Genomic DNA, 15,677 nt, shown 5'->3' with positions numbered 1-15,677 from the left:
TTCTGGCAGACATGATTGAAAACAGTGAAATTTCGAGTTTATTTTTTCTTGGAGCGTTTGGCCTTGACCCTCACAGTCCCTCCTTCCAGGCTTCAGACCCACTGCTGAGGGGAGGGAGCTGCAGCTCCGTGCAGGCCTGGCCTGGTCACCGCCTTCCTAAGTGATTGCAGCGCTCCGGGAGCGCTCGGTGTACACGGGATTCGCTGAGATTCGGGCCCAACGAATTCCGGAGGGAAAAGTACCGTACCGCGTTGCTTTTCAACGTCAAGGATCCCAAAACTTCCTGGAGTCTGATACCCTTGGGAGGCCTCGCCCAGGGCTTGGGAATCCCCAAGTAGACCCTGGAGAGAGCGAAATCCAGAGGCCAGGAGCAGGCAGGCGGTGTGGATAGCTCATTGGACTTCCTGCACCCGCCACAGCGCTAGAGATGAACCCCGGAGAAGCTATGCTCTAGTCCCAGACGAACTTAGCAGCGTCGGAGAGCAGAGGGTTTAGGTTTGTATCTGCTGGCCCAATTCTGACTCCCAGGACAAAGCTATGAGGAAGTATCAGGCATGGGTGCCCAACTTTACGTTCTGTCTCCTCAAAAGGTCAGAGTGGCCTTGGAGCCATTTGGGGACTTTTATGTTTTGGTTCTGGGACCTTTGAGTTCCTCAGTTGAACATCCTGGAGAGGAAATATGGGGTCCTCTAGTCTGTAAAGACTCGACGTTGTCAGAATATCAAAAGGCACAGGTCCTGTGCAGAGGACTCGTCTAAGTTTCAAAGATACAAATGGAGGGGATGGGAAAACACTGGGAAGGGCTAAAGGTGGAGACCTACAGCTGCAGCCCCACAGAGACTTTAGGGGCAGCCAGCCTTGTCCAGGTTAGAAACTTTCATGGCTCTGGGGGGTCGCTCTTGGGTTTTGCTAGGTACTGGGTGTTGTGACTTTGAATGACTGCTCCCCAGTGAATACACTGAACCCTCTCCCATGTCTAATACAGAGCTTGCTAAAGCCAGTCCGAGCACGGTAGCCAAGAAAGTGTGCCAGGAATCATGGGCTCTGGTTTCCCTTTTACTCAGAACCAAGGGGCCCTTCCTTGGATGAGGGACTGGAGGAGCAAACCCCTGCCCTACCCAGCCTATTTTATTTTTCTTTGGGCCTTGGGTGTGTGTGTGTGTGTGTGTGTGTGTGTGTGTGTGCTAGACTCTTTGTCCCTGTATTACAACCCGCCATGAGTGCCAACAGCCACACAACAGTGGCTTTGGTGATGTTGGTGTACACAGTTCTGTGTGACTGTCTAGACGCCAACCACACTAACATCCCACCTACAAATTTCTCCAAAGGACTGGCTCCCTGTCTCCTACTTCATTTCCTTCTCGGTGAGTTCTCCAACTTTCCTGCCCCCAGGCCCAAATCAGTTTCTTCTTGTTGTTTTGCAGTGGTCTAGTAGTTCAAGAGTTAGAGATGAGGATGTATGGGTGTTGTAACCACTGTTCTGGCCCAAGTAGTCTAAGGGCTCCCCGAGGTCCTTGGAAGGTCCTGATGGTCCAGGCTAGTATTGAGAGCCCAGGTAGAGTACTAGAAAAGATTCTGGCTATATTTTTGACTCAGTGGCTTGACTCGGTGTCCCAGATTGCTGGGAAGGGAACAGAGTCCCCACACTCCTAACAGATGTTGACCACCCCACAGTATTTGCACACTCACCTCAGAACCTCAGATAGATATATCATCAGTGCGGCTTGCAACTACGCACACATACTCATGCTCTTACCTGCAGGGACAGCTCCCCACAACCATCCCCACTTCCTGCAATTACAAACCACCATGCACGAGAGTACATGCCTCACAGTGAAAACACACGGCACACATGGTTATCCCTTGCACACAATTACACCTACACAATTAGAGATGATACACAATCCAAAACACACACTTACCACAAAACCAGATTCACAAAGGAAACTAATGTGCACTTCCATCACGTTCGCATATACATATGAAATTAAAAACATATACAATTAAAAACCCCAAATGGCTCATTCTTACATGGTCACACACACACACACACACATTCACACTACTATTACTGTAAGCTCAACTTAAGGAGAAACACACATTTTTACACTAAAACTTCAAACATAGTCACACCTTCAGTCTCATTACAAACATTCACTAACAGTAATATTCTGATTGTCCAAGCTACCACACAGCTCTCAACTCTCAAAGACACCCATAGTGTCAAACCCAGGCAATCCCAGCATGGTCTGGCTCCTCTCAGCTTCACCTTCTCTCTTTTTCTTCTCTCTACAGAGCCTGATCATCTTGCCCATCCATAAATCCCCCACATCCAGGTTACTGGATGCTGTTTCTGAAGCTCCATCTTGCACCAAACCCAAGTAGCTGACAAGGCTGGGCTAGGCAAGGAGCAGACAGCCCCAGAGGCCTGATCCGGAGGGCTTTATTATTTTTCCACATAAATTACACAAGCACTTTATAAAATGGTTACACAGAAAACACCTTATAAGTGCATAACTTATAAGTGCATAACTTACCCCCCTCCCCAAACAGGATCTGGAGAAATGGGCTGCATTTGTGTGAAAGCCTGTCTGTGCTGCATACCTGGGTACCGCTGGGGTGTGTGGCGAGGGCCTGACCGGCCAGGTTTAGCTGTTGTGTGTGGGGGGGCTGGTGTGTCACAATGTGACTATGGCCTTGTGTTCGAGTGAGAGGAGGTCCGCGCTGTTGGGGTAAGCCTGAGAGTCAACCCAGACTATGCCCAACAACCAGGGTCAATTGCTATGATCCTGTATGTGCATGACGCTCTGCCATAGGCAGAGTGTGATTCTGGGGTGACACCAGGAGGGACAGTGGTATCACCTTTGTGTGGGCCTCCGGGTGTACGAGGAGAGGAATAGAGAGGTTTCCAGCCTTACTACAGATGGCTTCCTGGGGATCCCAGGAGCCTTCCGGACCCCACTTCCCTTGGGTCTCTCTGTCTCTTGTTAAAATCAGAGTAAATTTTACGAAATAGAGGAAAACAGGATTCTGAACAGTTCCAGAGTGAGGCAGGATCACACAGGCTTCTGGGAAGATATCTCCGCCTCTATCCCCAGCCCTCTTCCATCGAAGACAGGACAGTGTCCAGGGGTGTGGAAGCGGTACTTTGAAGCCTTGCTGAGAAGCCCCGTTCCCCTCCTGCGTGCAGTCAGAAAGGGTATCGAGAGTTCTGGTTCTCCGGATAGCCCTCAACTGGGCTTGGGTCCTCACTCGCAGGCCGAAGCCACGGATGTGACGCTAGTGATCTTGGTGGAGTCATCAGACCACGGCTGCAGGTTCTGCAGGGCAAAGAGCGAGGAGTTGTGCACGCACAGTGGGTCTGCGGGCAGCGGCTGGGCCAGGCTCTTCTGGAAGGCCTCTTGCTGCAGCTGCAAGAGGATGCGGTTTGCCTGCTGCCTCTCGGCCTCACGCTCCTCTGCTGTCTGTCGCCTGCAGTGGGAACAAGCTATTACAACTAGCCAAGACTCTAACCCTCTTCCCGCGCCTGCGCAGGCCCCGAGCACGCTCCCAGAAGATAGTCCCTTAAGCACCCCTCAGTTCCTGCATGGCCCCATTAATGCACTCTCTACTCTTGGGGGTCCTGACTCTGACAAAAATACCTTGGAACCCCCCCCCCCAAAATAGATGGAACAGAAGTATCCCAGAGGAGCAATGAAAAAGTCCAAAACTTCTGGGCCTCCCCATTAACGCACATACCCTACACTTTCAAGGGCACACCATGGATAAACTGGTCTATCCCAAGCCCGAAAAGCCCCAAAGACCTGCTTGTTCCTTCTCACCTCCAGCCTGGCCCAGGCCTCAGACCTCCTGAGCCAAATCCTGTGCCCCTAGGCTCTCTCTGAACCCCCCAGCTTCCTCCCAGGCGGTCTAGAGGGGCGGTGACTCACTTATTCCATTTAATGCGCCCCTCCACCCTGTCAACTGAGATCAAACGTCTGTCTCTAAGGTGGACAGACCTAATGGGAGTCCCCGGGGCCTCCAGAAGCAATTTGTAGGCGATCGATGAAACCGCTTGAAGCTTGCGGCTCTTCCCGAGGCGAGGCGGACGCCGGCTGCTCGCACAGAGCCTTTCTGACTTTTCCTCGTCTTTCTGTCTCTCATTTTTCCTGTCTTCCTGAATTTCCTGCCCAAATGTTTCCCTCCATGCTCTGTCTTACCCCATGTTTTTTTTCTTTACCCCTTCGTTTCTTCTAAATTAGGGGAATTTGTTCGAAGTGAAAATTTACGTTTTTAGTAATCTGATACCTTCCTTTTCACAGATTTCTGGCTGCTTGCATTTCTCCCGTACCCTTGTCCCACCTTTGAGAATTTTTTTTATTTCCTTGTAAAATGGGCCGTCTTTGTCCCTTTCCTTTGTGTTAAGTTTCTCTCCTCGCCTGTGGCTGGCTTTCTGCGCACCACCCCGCTTTCATCACGGTAAGCTTGGCGGCTACTGGCCACCCTCCGCAGCTAGCCCAGCTCCTCTGACTAGCTTTGCAAAGGGCTGAAACCACGTTCCCCACCCCTTCCCCAGCCACAGGAATGTTGGTGGGGGACAGACGACTCGCAGGGCCCGGGCTTCCTTTGTGGCCTCGAAGGCGGAATCTCGGGCAGATTCCTCGCCTTCATTCAGAAAAAGAGGAAACTCCAATTCCTTCCTCCCGCTCTAGGCCCGCCCGGAGCGGCGCCGCCGATTTTGCTCAGACTGTTGCCACGCACCTCCCCAGGGTCTGAGCTCAGAGACTCCCAGAAGCACAGGGGGGGACCAGAAAGGCTCAGGGGTGCACCAAGGTGTGGGTATGAGCAGAGAATAAAGCTGCTTAGGGTGTGTGATGCCTTATGTTCGTAAGAATTGGGGGGGAAAGATGATCAGAAGGTGAGGAAGGTCGAGGTGTATGCATTCGGAAAAAAATAAAATAATGAGAGCGTGGTAAGCGCTGTCGTCGGCGCTTGACAGAAGGAAAATGTCTCTTTCTTCCTCCTGCACACCCATCTGCTCCTAATTGATCCTCCCCCTTTCAGTGGGACCCGAGAATCCCCGCCACAGCCGGCGCAGATTGATTTTCCCTTTCCAGGATGGGGGACGACTGCGCAGAGCTCAAGTGCCTGGGGAGGAAGCAGTAAGTAGCGGCAGCCGGCGGTCCCGGGGCCCCAGCCGCTCTGCAGAGAGTCCGGCTGGAGCGCAGAGACCTGGCGCGGCTCCTTCTGTCTGCAAGTCTCAGGGTCAGGGGAGGTTCCCCACGGTAAAGGTAGGCTGGACAATCAAAAAGCCCCTAAAGGACTCCCTGAGTATCGAAGTCCGGATCGCACAGACTGGTCTATAGGCCCGTTTGCCCCAGCGGCAGAGACGAGCAGCGTCTACACGGGGTAGACTGTGCTGTCCTGAAAGCCCTGAAGCGTCTCTTAAAACACAGGAAGGATTCTCCAGCCCCACCAGGCTACTGCCCTTCATTGTTTGTAGTCCGGAGTGATTGCAGGAGTTCACTTGTCTAAACCAGCAAGCAGAGGGAGTGCGTGCAACCCGAGAGAGGCTGAAAAAGCCCGCTCCGCCGCCACCGGTCCGCCCCGCGAGCTCACCTCCATTTCGTCCTCCGGTTCTGGAACCAGGTTTTTACTTGCGCATCGGTCATTTTGAGCGCCTTGGCCAGAGCAGCGCGCTCCGCCGAAGCCAAGTACTTCTGGCGGTGGAAGCGCTTTTCCAGCTCACAGATCTGCAGGCGTGTGAAGGATGTGCGCGGCTTCTTCTTCTTAGGGGGCGTCCGGTTCTGATAGGGGTGACCTATACGGCGTGTTACAGTGAAGGGTGAGAGGGCCACTGGAGCGGGAGACAGACAGACGGCAGAGGCAAGCGGCAGAGCGTCAGGAGGCGTCCCAGGCCCGACACCCCGCGAGGCCGAGCGCAGTGGCTAGACCCCCCTAAAAGCAAGGCAGTGATCCACCCCGGCAAGCCCTCCACCTCCAGCCCGGGATCGCAAAGTGTTCCCTCCTGCCCGCCAGACTGACGCCTCCCCAAGCTGCCACTTCGGAAATCTTCCCAGCTCGGGGCTTCGGAGACCCCATCCACTTCCCTTTTGGCTCCCTTCACCCCCACCTAAGGACAGCTAAGCATCCAGTCTCCTCAACCTCAACCACTAAACTTAAAAGGGCCACTCCATAAAGTACGAGGCCCAGGGTGATCACAATTCCAGGCCGTAGGGCCTGTTCAATCTTGGTCACAGCCCCACGGTCATACCGCAGATATAGCTACAAACTTCCAAATCTGTACTTCAGCAGAAGAGACTGCACACCTAGACAAGCAACAGGACATGGGGCAACACAGGTCTGCAGCCATCCACTCTCAGGGCCTCCTTCAGGCCTGACACTACAGTTCACTGTGACTCCCCAGAGTAGGCCTGTGCTGGATATCTTTTGTATAGGACAGACACACACACACACACACACACACACACACACACACACACACACACACACAACCAGTGGGTTCATAGTGTGGGTCAAAGCCAGTCATTGACACTGGCCTGGGCTTAAGTAGAAAAATGAAATAGGCTCTGGGTCCCCTTACTCTCTCATGAGAGGACTTAGATTCTAACACTGAACCCCCTTGACAAGCGCCCTTCCTGGACGCTCCACAGTGAGCACAGAGACTCCTTCCCATTTCTGCGGTGGCCCCCGAAGTTTGGTTAGGGCCCCCAGGGACAGTCTCTCTGCCCGTGCTGTCTGTAACAGAAGCAGAGGGGCCTAGGGTAACTTTGGGTGGCCTGGATAGGCTTAGCTGTAGTATGTTCACACACACACACACACACACACACACACACACACACACACACACACACACACTTTACAGTTAAGACCTGAAGCTTGCTTTGGGGAGTCCCATCCACAAGCAGAGGCCTAAACCTACTACCTCCCCTCTCTAAGGCCCAAACAACTAACTGGGACCCAATTCCTAACAGCTGTGTGTCCGGATTTGGGCCTGAACTTTCCTGGGTCAGCTCACGGTCTAAGGATCCAAGGACAACTAAAGGCAGGCAGCGGGAAGTGAGCGCAGGGGAAGGGGGTACGCCAGAGCTAGGGCAGAGAGAACGGAAGCCAGGTCAGAGGGAGCTAGGGCTAGCGGAGGGAGGTGCAGACAGTGCGTGGCAGCTGGCCGCCACCGTCACCGAGGGCACAGTCGGGGGAGTTATCCTCCAGCCAACTCTCTGGGCAGGCGGGTGCATTATTCATCCCCAAAATAAGAGAGCCGACCCCTGGGAGGGATACCCAGGATAAAACCGAAGATCGGCTCAGCCTTGTGCTGCCACTGACTCTAAAGAAGCCCGGCGGTCCAGGAAGAAAGCTGGCTCTGCTCCTTCACCCGGGCTTGGGGCCTTTGCGGATCTGTAGCGACCCGCACAACTCAGAGCACCTAAGTGTGTGTGTGTGTGTGTGTGTGTGTGTGTGTGTGTGTGTGTGTGTGTGTGTTAGGGGACAAGAGAGGTAGGAGAACCTTTTCTTGTGTCTAATTCTGGGGCTTTTGACCTCCATCAGGAAACCGCAAACAGGACAGAAAAACATTTTTGATTTTTGCTCACACGGCGTGCAAAACCTAGACTGTAGACAGAAGTCCTGAATTTACAGCCCTCTACCCGACTGGGCCCCGGGATCCCGAGAGAGGACCGAGCTTTGCTTCCACGAATGGGGTCCTAGAGGAGAGACAGAAGAACCCAGGCTGCAAGAACTCTTGGAGCTCAGCGATTCTGAGCACATAGAATCCTGGAGGCAGCTCAACTTAGGAACCGAACAGAGAGCCGCTAGGCGACCTGGCGCTCAGGAAGAGCTTCAAGGAGCCATCAAGCAGGGCAGTTGGGTAGCACAGAGCCCGAGCCACGGCCAGGCGGGACGCGCGCGGGCCGGACTCACCTGTGAACCTGTCCTTTGTGTATCTGCGGTTACTCTCCATCCAAGGGAAGGTGAGGCCGGTGAGGTTGTTGACACCCGGCACCGCAGGCACAGAGGGCACAGTAGGCAAGCCGGTGGCTAAGGGCTGGGGATGGGCCACAGCTCCAGCTAGCGGCCTGTGCGCGGGCACCCGGATCACCCCTGCAGCGCTCAGCGCCCCGGCGCCACCGGCACCCCCGCCACCGCCGCCGCCTCCCGGACCGGGGCCGCCGGCCAAGGCCATGTTCACGTTGTAGGAGCCGGCCAGTGGGCCCATGCTGCAGGCACCGCCGCCACCGCCCGCCGGGCCACCGGGACCACCCGGGCCACCGGTGCCGTAAGCGCCTGTGCCCCCGGCCCCCGCCCCAGCAGCGGAGCCCCCGCCACCGTAAGTGTAGGCGCCTCCGACCAAACAGCCAAGGCCGTATTCTCCGTCCTGGAGGCGCGAAGCGGGCCCCATGCAGCCGCCCTGGTCGGGGCTGTTGAGGATCTGGTCGATGCCGAAGCTGATGGGCTCCGCGTGGCCCGGGTGGAGATGGTGCGGACCCAGATGCTCCATGCTGGCCCCGGCCCCACGCGGGGGCCCGGGCGCGGGCGCTCGCTGCTCTGGACTACGCGGGCAGCGAATAGGGGCGCGGAGGCGATCGCCGCTCCAGGCTGCGCTGAGACTTGAAGGCGAAGTGCGCAGAAGGGCCAAAGTAGGGGGGAGGGGAAGGAGAGAGGGGGAGCTGTATTCTTCCCCTCTCCGGCTTCTCCTTCCCTTCTCCGGCTGCTCGCTCGCTGTTGACTCTGGGACATCAATCACCGGGCGAAAAAGCCCTGAGCGAGCGAGCCTAGCTGTTTCGGCCGGGTCTCTCCATTGGCTGTGCGTGGAGAGGAGCGGGGTGAATGACAGCGCGGGGGAGGGGTTGGGAGGGGGAGAAGGAGGCCAGGAGCCCAGACAGATGCCGGAGCCAGAGACAGAGGGACGGAGATCAGAGCTCTGAGTAGTTTCAACGAAGAGAAAGGAGGAGAGCTACAGAGAGAGGGGTTTAAAATGAGAAAGAAAAAGATCAGGAAGCAGCCATTCCCAGAGACGGACAGACAGACGGACCAAAGGAGAGGGAAATCAGAGCCCTTTCCCAAACCTGGTAGGAACCACCCCCTCACTTTGAACTGGGTCGAAGGAGTCCAGCCCACTAGGCCCCTGGGGACAGGTGTCCTGCCCAACTGGAGAATCTCCCCAAGGGCTGAGCTGGGGAACACCTGTCACTCAACCAGGAGATTTACTGCAACTTCAAGTCCAGCTTGTTAGAAAGTAGAAGACTGTCTACTCCCCAGGTATGGAGCCCAGGCCCCGAGGCAGGACGGTGAGTTCAGGCTTGTCCTTTAAAACAGGTCCTATGAAGAACTGACTATATATTGTTATAAAAATTAGCAGCCACTCCAACTCAGTCTCTTTAGAGAATTTAAGGGAAGGAAAGTCAATCCTGAAAAGCAGGCACAAGCCAACGGATTAGTCTGAAGCTTGTGCGAGGGTGCCGGTTCCTCAAGGTGCCCCTTTCATTTTGAGTAAACGGATGCTCCCAAAAGCAATTCCTATGAATCCCGAGTGAATGGCTCTGGGCTTGTGAGAGAAAGGGAGTTATTTCTATTTCTTTGCTTTTAGAATCTTTGGAGGGAGGCCTTGGGTCTTAACGCTGTGGGGGTTGGGGCTGCTGGGACGAGATTCAGGAAAGTGCGTCCAGGACAAATTTAGGCCTTTTCAAAGTTATGCCTGTGGCTGCCTGGCTGAGAGCCCAAGAGAAAAGAAGGAAACTCCCTCCTTCTGCTTCCTCTCTTTCCCCTTTCCAGTCGGGAAAGGTCTGTTCCCTCCTAGGAGCCAAGTTCTAGAAAAAAAGAAAGCATAGGTTATGCGTTCTGATCTATTTCAGGTCTATTCCATGATCAACTGGGAGGTCTCTAACAGGCAAAGCTCTGGCATGTCAAAGCCACAGTCACCAAGTGTCAGTGGAATCTATTTGTTTTGGCCGTGTCTGTCTGACACAGGCACTTGACAAAACTTTCTCAGAGACAGGAAATTATATATAATATATATTAGGTATATGGTACATATATATGGCATATATATAGCATAATATGGTGTATATGTGTCCTCCTCCCAAAACAGCCCCAACAAATCAAACATGCTCGTCTTGAGTGACTAATAAATTAATGGAGACGTGCCCAACAAATATTTGTGTACTTAAAATGTACCTGGTACTTTCTAGGTGCTGGGAAGACAGCAAAGTGTCTTGACCTCAGAAGACTTATGTTCTATACAGACAACAAAACAAAGGATACGCCAGAAGTTAGTACTATGGATAACTATAGAAACTCAGTGGCATCGTTCTCAGATAAATACTCTCCCCATCTTCAGCCAGGAGAGCAAATGCTCAGTCAAGACGAAGATAAGAAAGCATGAAGCAGGTTGTTCGCTAACACTAAACAAGACGGTGAGAGTAGAGCTCCGGCCTGCTGCCAGGCTTTGCTTCCTCACTCAGCCCTCTATATACCAGACCCACAGGCTTCTGTAACTTACTTGGGAAGTTATCTGAAACTGATGAACGTCTTCTGCCTTTTATCTTGAACAGAAGCAGCATGAGCGGTTACTATGTATCATACACCACATCCCACACTCATTTGAGACCCATAACAACCCTAAGAAGCTTATGGGTATGACCTGATGTTTTTACCAAATAAAGCTGAGTGAATTAAAGCCCAGAGCATCTATTTGTCCATCAACCGATGGACAAATAAAATATGGTATATCCACAAAATGGAACATAATAGGGAAGTATGTGCTCGTTCATGCCACAACAAAGATGAACCTGGGGAATATTATGCTAACTGAGATAAGCCAGGCACAAAGAGTCACACATTAGATAGATCATTTATATAAACTGGCTAAGACAGAGAAATCCATAGGACAGAAAGTAGACTTGTTGATGCCAGGACTAGAGGAAGAGGGGAAGTGACTGCTCCCAGGTACAGAGTTTCTTTTTGGAATGATTAAAATTCTTTGCAATTGGAGGCTGGAGAGATGGCTCAGTGGTTAAGAGCACTGGCTGCTTTTCCAGAGGTTCTGAGTTCAATTCCCAGCAACCACATGGTGGCTCACGACCATCTGTAATGGGGTCTGATGCCCTCTTCTGGTGTGTCTGAAGACAGGACAGTGTACTCATCACATACATAAAATAAATAAAATCTTTATAAAAAATTCTCTGCAATTAGTGGTGGTAGCTGCAAAACTTCATGAATATTCTGAATTGTCCATGTTTAAAGTTTGAAAGTATAAAATGTGAATTACATATTATTTTAAAATGTTGAGATGTATTTATTTTATGTGCATGAGTGCTTTGCCTGTATGTGTACCATGTGTATATGTCTGATACTTGCAGAGGCCAGAAGAGGGCATCTGATTCCCTGGAACTGGAGTAATGGCTGGTCCTGAGCTACCATGTGGGCTCTGGAAACTGAATCTTGAACCTCTGCAAAAGCTCTAAGCTTCCTCAACCGCTGCGGAGCTGCTGGAGACTCTCCAGCCTCCCATGTGTCATTTTAGAGAAAAGACAAATCTGTTCAAAGTTCCACAGGCAGAAGAGAATTGCACTGGAAACTCAACACCTAAAACTACTTCTATCTGTGACCATGGCAGAGGACCCTGTAGCACCCTTGTGGCTGGAGGCCAGTTGTCCTGCTTTTGTTAGTCTAACCACGGGTCTGCCACATTAGAATCTTCTTCCTTCCTTCCTCTCTCTCTCTCTCTCTCTCTCTCTCTCTCTCTCTCTCTTTCTTTCTTTCTTTCTTCAGAGCTACATCACTCTGAGGCCCTTGCTGGAAACCACTTCAATCTTCTCCACACTTCCCCCTCCCTCTCCCACCAACATGTATCTTTCTGGTCCTATAGCCTTCCTCTCCTGCCTCTCCCAACTCCTGACACCTGCTGGCCTGGGGAAAGGTTGGCAGAGGTCACAGCAACCCACTGAGATTGTGTGGCTAGCTGGAATCCTACAGTCAAGGAGTGCTTGGCTTTTCCCTGCACTCCCAACCTTTCTGTTCTCTGAGTCAATTTTTATCCCAATCCAGTCTGGAAGGCTGGAGTTCTGAGCGGACAGTGTGCTTGCTGGTGCTTGTCCCGGGGTAGCTGGGAGGGTTTGGTGCTTTGCTCGCACCTCAGTCTCTAGCTAGAAAGAGGAGACCAGAAGATCTGGATTTGGTGAGCTCTGCCCCCTCCCCCAACCCCCTTCTCGCCCCAGTACACAGCTTCATCTGTGTTTCTGGAGCAGTGGCTCACACCTCACAGAGAAGCCCTGTTAGGGGAGTGGAGGGAGGGAGAGGGAGCAGCACTTAGGGATCACCTGAGATGGCTCAGGTCCCCTTGATCACAGCAGTGAACATTCCATCAATCCTGGTAAGTCTTCGATGCCATCTTTGCTATCTGTCCTGAGCCAACCCAGGCACTGCATGCTGGGAAGAGGCAGACTGGACTCCAGTACTGCTTTCAGCTTTGCTTGTCACTAAATACTTCCTCCTGCTGAGCTTGACTCTTCCCTTGCACCTTGTCTAGGTGAGTTTCCACCCTTCTTTCTCCCGTCCTCTGGAAGCCACCTGGCAATTGTGGCCCCTCAGTACAACCTCCCCCTTGCCTGCAAAATAAAGAAGTACCTCCAATTAAAGTGGGGAGCAGCTGCAACTGAGGCTGGGAGAGGAAGAAGAGAAGCTGGAGTTCCCAGAGGGAGTCCTCTTTGGACCCCATACAGCTTCCTCTGGGAGAGACCCTAGGGGCAGAGGTTGTCCTTTAGCTCAGGGCTATGTGTGGTGACTTAATTACCTTGTGTTTGTGGAACTGTGTGGGAAAGTTGGATGTGAACATTCAATAGTGAGGACTGGGCAGGGTGTGCAGATGTCCTGGGCATGTTTTTAAGGGGGTAGTTTTGTGTGTTTTCTTGCATGAATATTTATTGTCTGTGAAGGATCAGGCACTGGGTCACATCGGGATGGTACCACCACAAGTAAAGCTTGTCGGAAGAGAGGCCGCCGGATTCTGAGTTATTTCTGCAGTGGTCGCCTAGGGAGGTATGCAACAGTGAGTGTGTAAGTGCTATGGGTTTGCTGGGACAGAAGTGATGTGTGTCTGTCTCTACAGCTGTCCTGTGGTGTGTAAGTGATGTGTGAGGGAATGAGTGTAGTGATGATGTCAAATATGATCTCTATGGTAAAGGAGTCTTCCCCCCACCCCAGTGTAATTGTCAGGGAAATGGCCACATGTGGGCCTGGGGTGGGCCCGAGGAAGAAAGAACCATGCCTAACAGGAATTCTGCAGAGAAAGCCAAGGAGCTGAGAAGCATGCAAAGGGTGTGTAAGACGGTGAGGCCACTGCGTTGTGGGTCAGCAAGGTAGAATTGTCCCCTCTGTCTCAGCAAAGGGACCAGAATGATTCCTTTCCAGCTGACAGGAGCTGTCAGTGATGTGGGGACTCAGAGACACAGAGAAGAGCACTGTGGCCTGTGGTGGGCTTGGGTGGGTGGCAGTTTCCAGTACCTAGATTGGAAAAGAAGAACATAAACAGGGCAGACTGTTCCAGCCATAACACAATGATTCTTCCTCAGCTTTGGGGTGTGGATTCCAGGCTAGCTCCATAAGCCCTCACCCAATCCTAAAAAGAAAGACTAGCAGCCTGTCTAGTATAAAAGACTGACACACATTTTCCCATCAGAGGAGGGACTTTGTCCAGGCAGAGGACAAAGGGATGGGGGGTAGACAGACACCTTCCTGTTCACTAGGTTACACCCCAGTTGTCACCTGAGATTAGGTGACAGTTTTCTTTTTCCACTAGGCCCATCAAAGCTGGGCAGGTAGGTGTTTTTGAGATGGTGTCCTTTCTGGGGACCCCATTCACTCTTGGGTAAATCAAACTGAAGCCTCCTGCCTTTCTCTGACAAACGTCTCCCCAAGAGAATCTGTGCAAAAATGCTTTGGATATTTTTGATTCCAGGTCTCCTCTCAGCTTGCCAGAACCCCAGAAAGGATAGGGTTTGGTCTGAGAAAATTCTCAGGGCAGAGCACACTCCTATGCAAGAGTTCAGCTTACCACCACTGAGCCCAGAAGGGCAGCTCAGCCTAGAATCCAAGGTCAATTCTCCCATTCTCAGCACCCACTTTATTGGCCATGCAAGTCTGCAGGGTGGTACCTACACAGCAGGGAGCATCTGGGGGGCAGATCCCAAGATTAGATGTGGAAGAAGAGGAAAGGTCCTTAGGGAGCACCAGCCAGGTGCTGGCACCCCACTCCCACCCCCAGGTCCAGCATCATCTTCTAGGAACCAATCTATTCCCTGGCAAGCTTCCGTTGTGTACCTCAAGTGTGAAACTTCTCAGAAAGGACTGGGCAAGCTTTCATGCAGATTTACAGCCCCCCATCTGTTCTACACAGACTAACAGAGTCCTCATTTCTTCAGACCATCTGAGAGTAAGGATACCGCTTCTGTGTCACAGTTGACACTCAAGTGGTTGGGGGAAGAGTGTAGATCTAGGAAACACAACTTCCTCAGGAGAGTCCCAGGTGGTGTCAGAGAGGAATCTTGAGGTTGCCCCCCCCCCCAAGATCTTCAATCCCACTGTGTGGACAGGTCTAGTGATCTGCAGACCACACCACAGGATTTGGTGGTTGGAAGCCATGGACAACTGTAGAGCTGGGTGTCTGTGCTTGGAGTGGAAAACTGGAAAAGCCGGCCAGGACCTCCCCACTGCAGCAGGAGGGGGCTGGAGGTCGATACATCCAGGAAACAGACTCCAGTATAAGAGTCTAACTGGGATTTTTTTTAAATTAACGCTTTAACCTCCTTCTCCAGAAGAAAAGTACTGAGCTTGGTGAACGGAAGCCTTAGCGGCTGGCAGCAGGTACTGGGAGGTAGCTGGTGGGGTAATTTTTTTCTATACAATGTCTGACTTCACAAGCAACCACAGTATATACACAAATAGTGAAACAAATTAGATTCAAACACCTGAAGCTTTGGAGATTCAGGTTGGCGTCGCCCTACATGCAGACACACACATAGACCCTGTCTCACCCCCACACAAGTGTGAATATCCCAGTGCCAGCGTGAACATCCCAGACCTCACAAAGATTATGGTGCTAGCCAGGCTAGCCTGAAATTCATAGTAGCTCTCCTGCCTCAGCATCGCAAGTGCTGGGATGACAGACATGAGCCACTACTTGAGATTCGTTTTGCTTTTGGTCCACACACGGGTGCCTGCAGGTGCACTCTTCAGTTCAGACCAGAACAAAATTAAACTAACCCCCTCTCCATGCACATCGCCCTGTGCGGGTCACTGCTCTCGGTCATGAGGGACGGAAGACGCATACAGCAGTAACCCATACAGACCTACAGGTACCCGCAGTTCCACAGAGACCTTCCAGCTAAGATTCGTAAACAAACAAAACAAGCAAACACCCCTCTTGTGCGATCTCAAGCACAAACGGTCACTCTAAACGCATATACAATTCTTACTTTCCCAACTTTCGGGGTAGGCCAAAGTCACCCGGGAGAGACAGGAGGAGAACTGAGGCGGAGCAAGCCGCAGGTGCCAGAAGTAGGGTAGGGGAACGGAGAGGGAGGGACCGAATCCATATGCATGGGCTTTGAGCACAAAGAGCAGCTGCGGGGAGCCTGAGCCCCGCGGGCCCAGAGTTACAAGGAAGCGGCGGCCGCCTAGCT

At 52.4% G+C, this 15,677-nt stretch overlaps 1 protein-coding gene across 1 annotated transcript; it reads right to left on the bottom strand.

The window, feature by feature from the left end:
* Positions 1 to 2,433: 2,433 nt before the first annotated feature.
* Tlx1 (T cell leukemia homeobox 1) lies at positions 2,434 to 8,755 on the bottom strand. Its single transcript, XM_034521793.2, has 3 exons — positions 7,921 to 8,755; positions 5,599 to 5,800; positions 2,434 to 3,471 (listed from the first exon to the last, which is right to left on the bottom strand). Exons 1-3 carry the CDS (start codon positions 8,495 to 8,497, stop codon positions 3,249 to 3,251), a joined length of 1,002 nt encoding a protein of 333 aa, XP_034377684.1. The 5' UTR covers positions 8,498 to 8,755; the 3' UTR covers positions 2,434 to 3,248.
* Between the last annotated feature and the right edge of the window lie 6,922 nt (positions 8,756 to 15,677).

The sequence above is a fragment of the Arvicanthis niloticus genome, chromosome 1, assembly GCF_011762505.2.
Source record: "Arvicanthis niloticus isolate mArvNil1 chromosome 1, mArvNil1.pat.X, whole genome shotgun sequence".
Classification (NCBI taxonomy): domain Eukaryota; kingdom Metazoa; phylum Chordata; class Mammalia; order Rodentia; family Muridae; genus Arvicanthis; species Arvicanthis niloticus.
Note: the sequence above shows the minus strand (reverse complement) of the source record. Positions and strands in the feature narration are given on the sequence as shown.

Bases quoted from the DNA above. Each gene is read 5' to 3' on its own strand.
- Tlx1 (XM_034521793.2), bottom strand. From the start codon at position 8,497: ATGGAGCATCTGGGTCCGCACCATCTCCACCCGGGCCACGCGGAGCCC. The intron at 5,801-7,920 runs GTGAGTCCGGCC...CACGCCGTATAG, and splicing joins CACAAAGGACAGGTTCACAG to GTCACCCCTATCAGAACCGG. The intron at 3,472-5,598 runs GTGAGCTCGCGG...TTCCCACTGCAG, and splicing joins AACCGGAGGACGAAATGGAG to GCGACAGACAGCAGAGGAGC.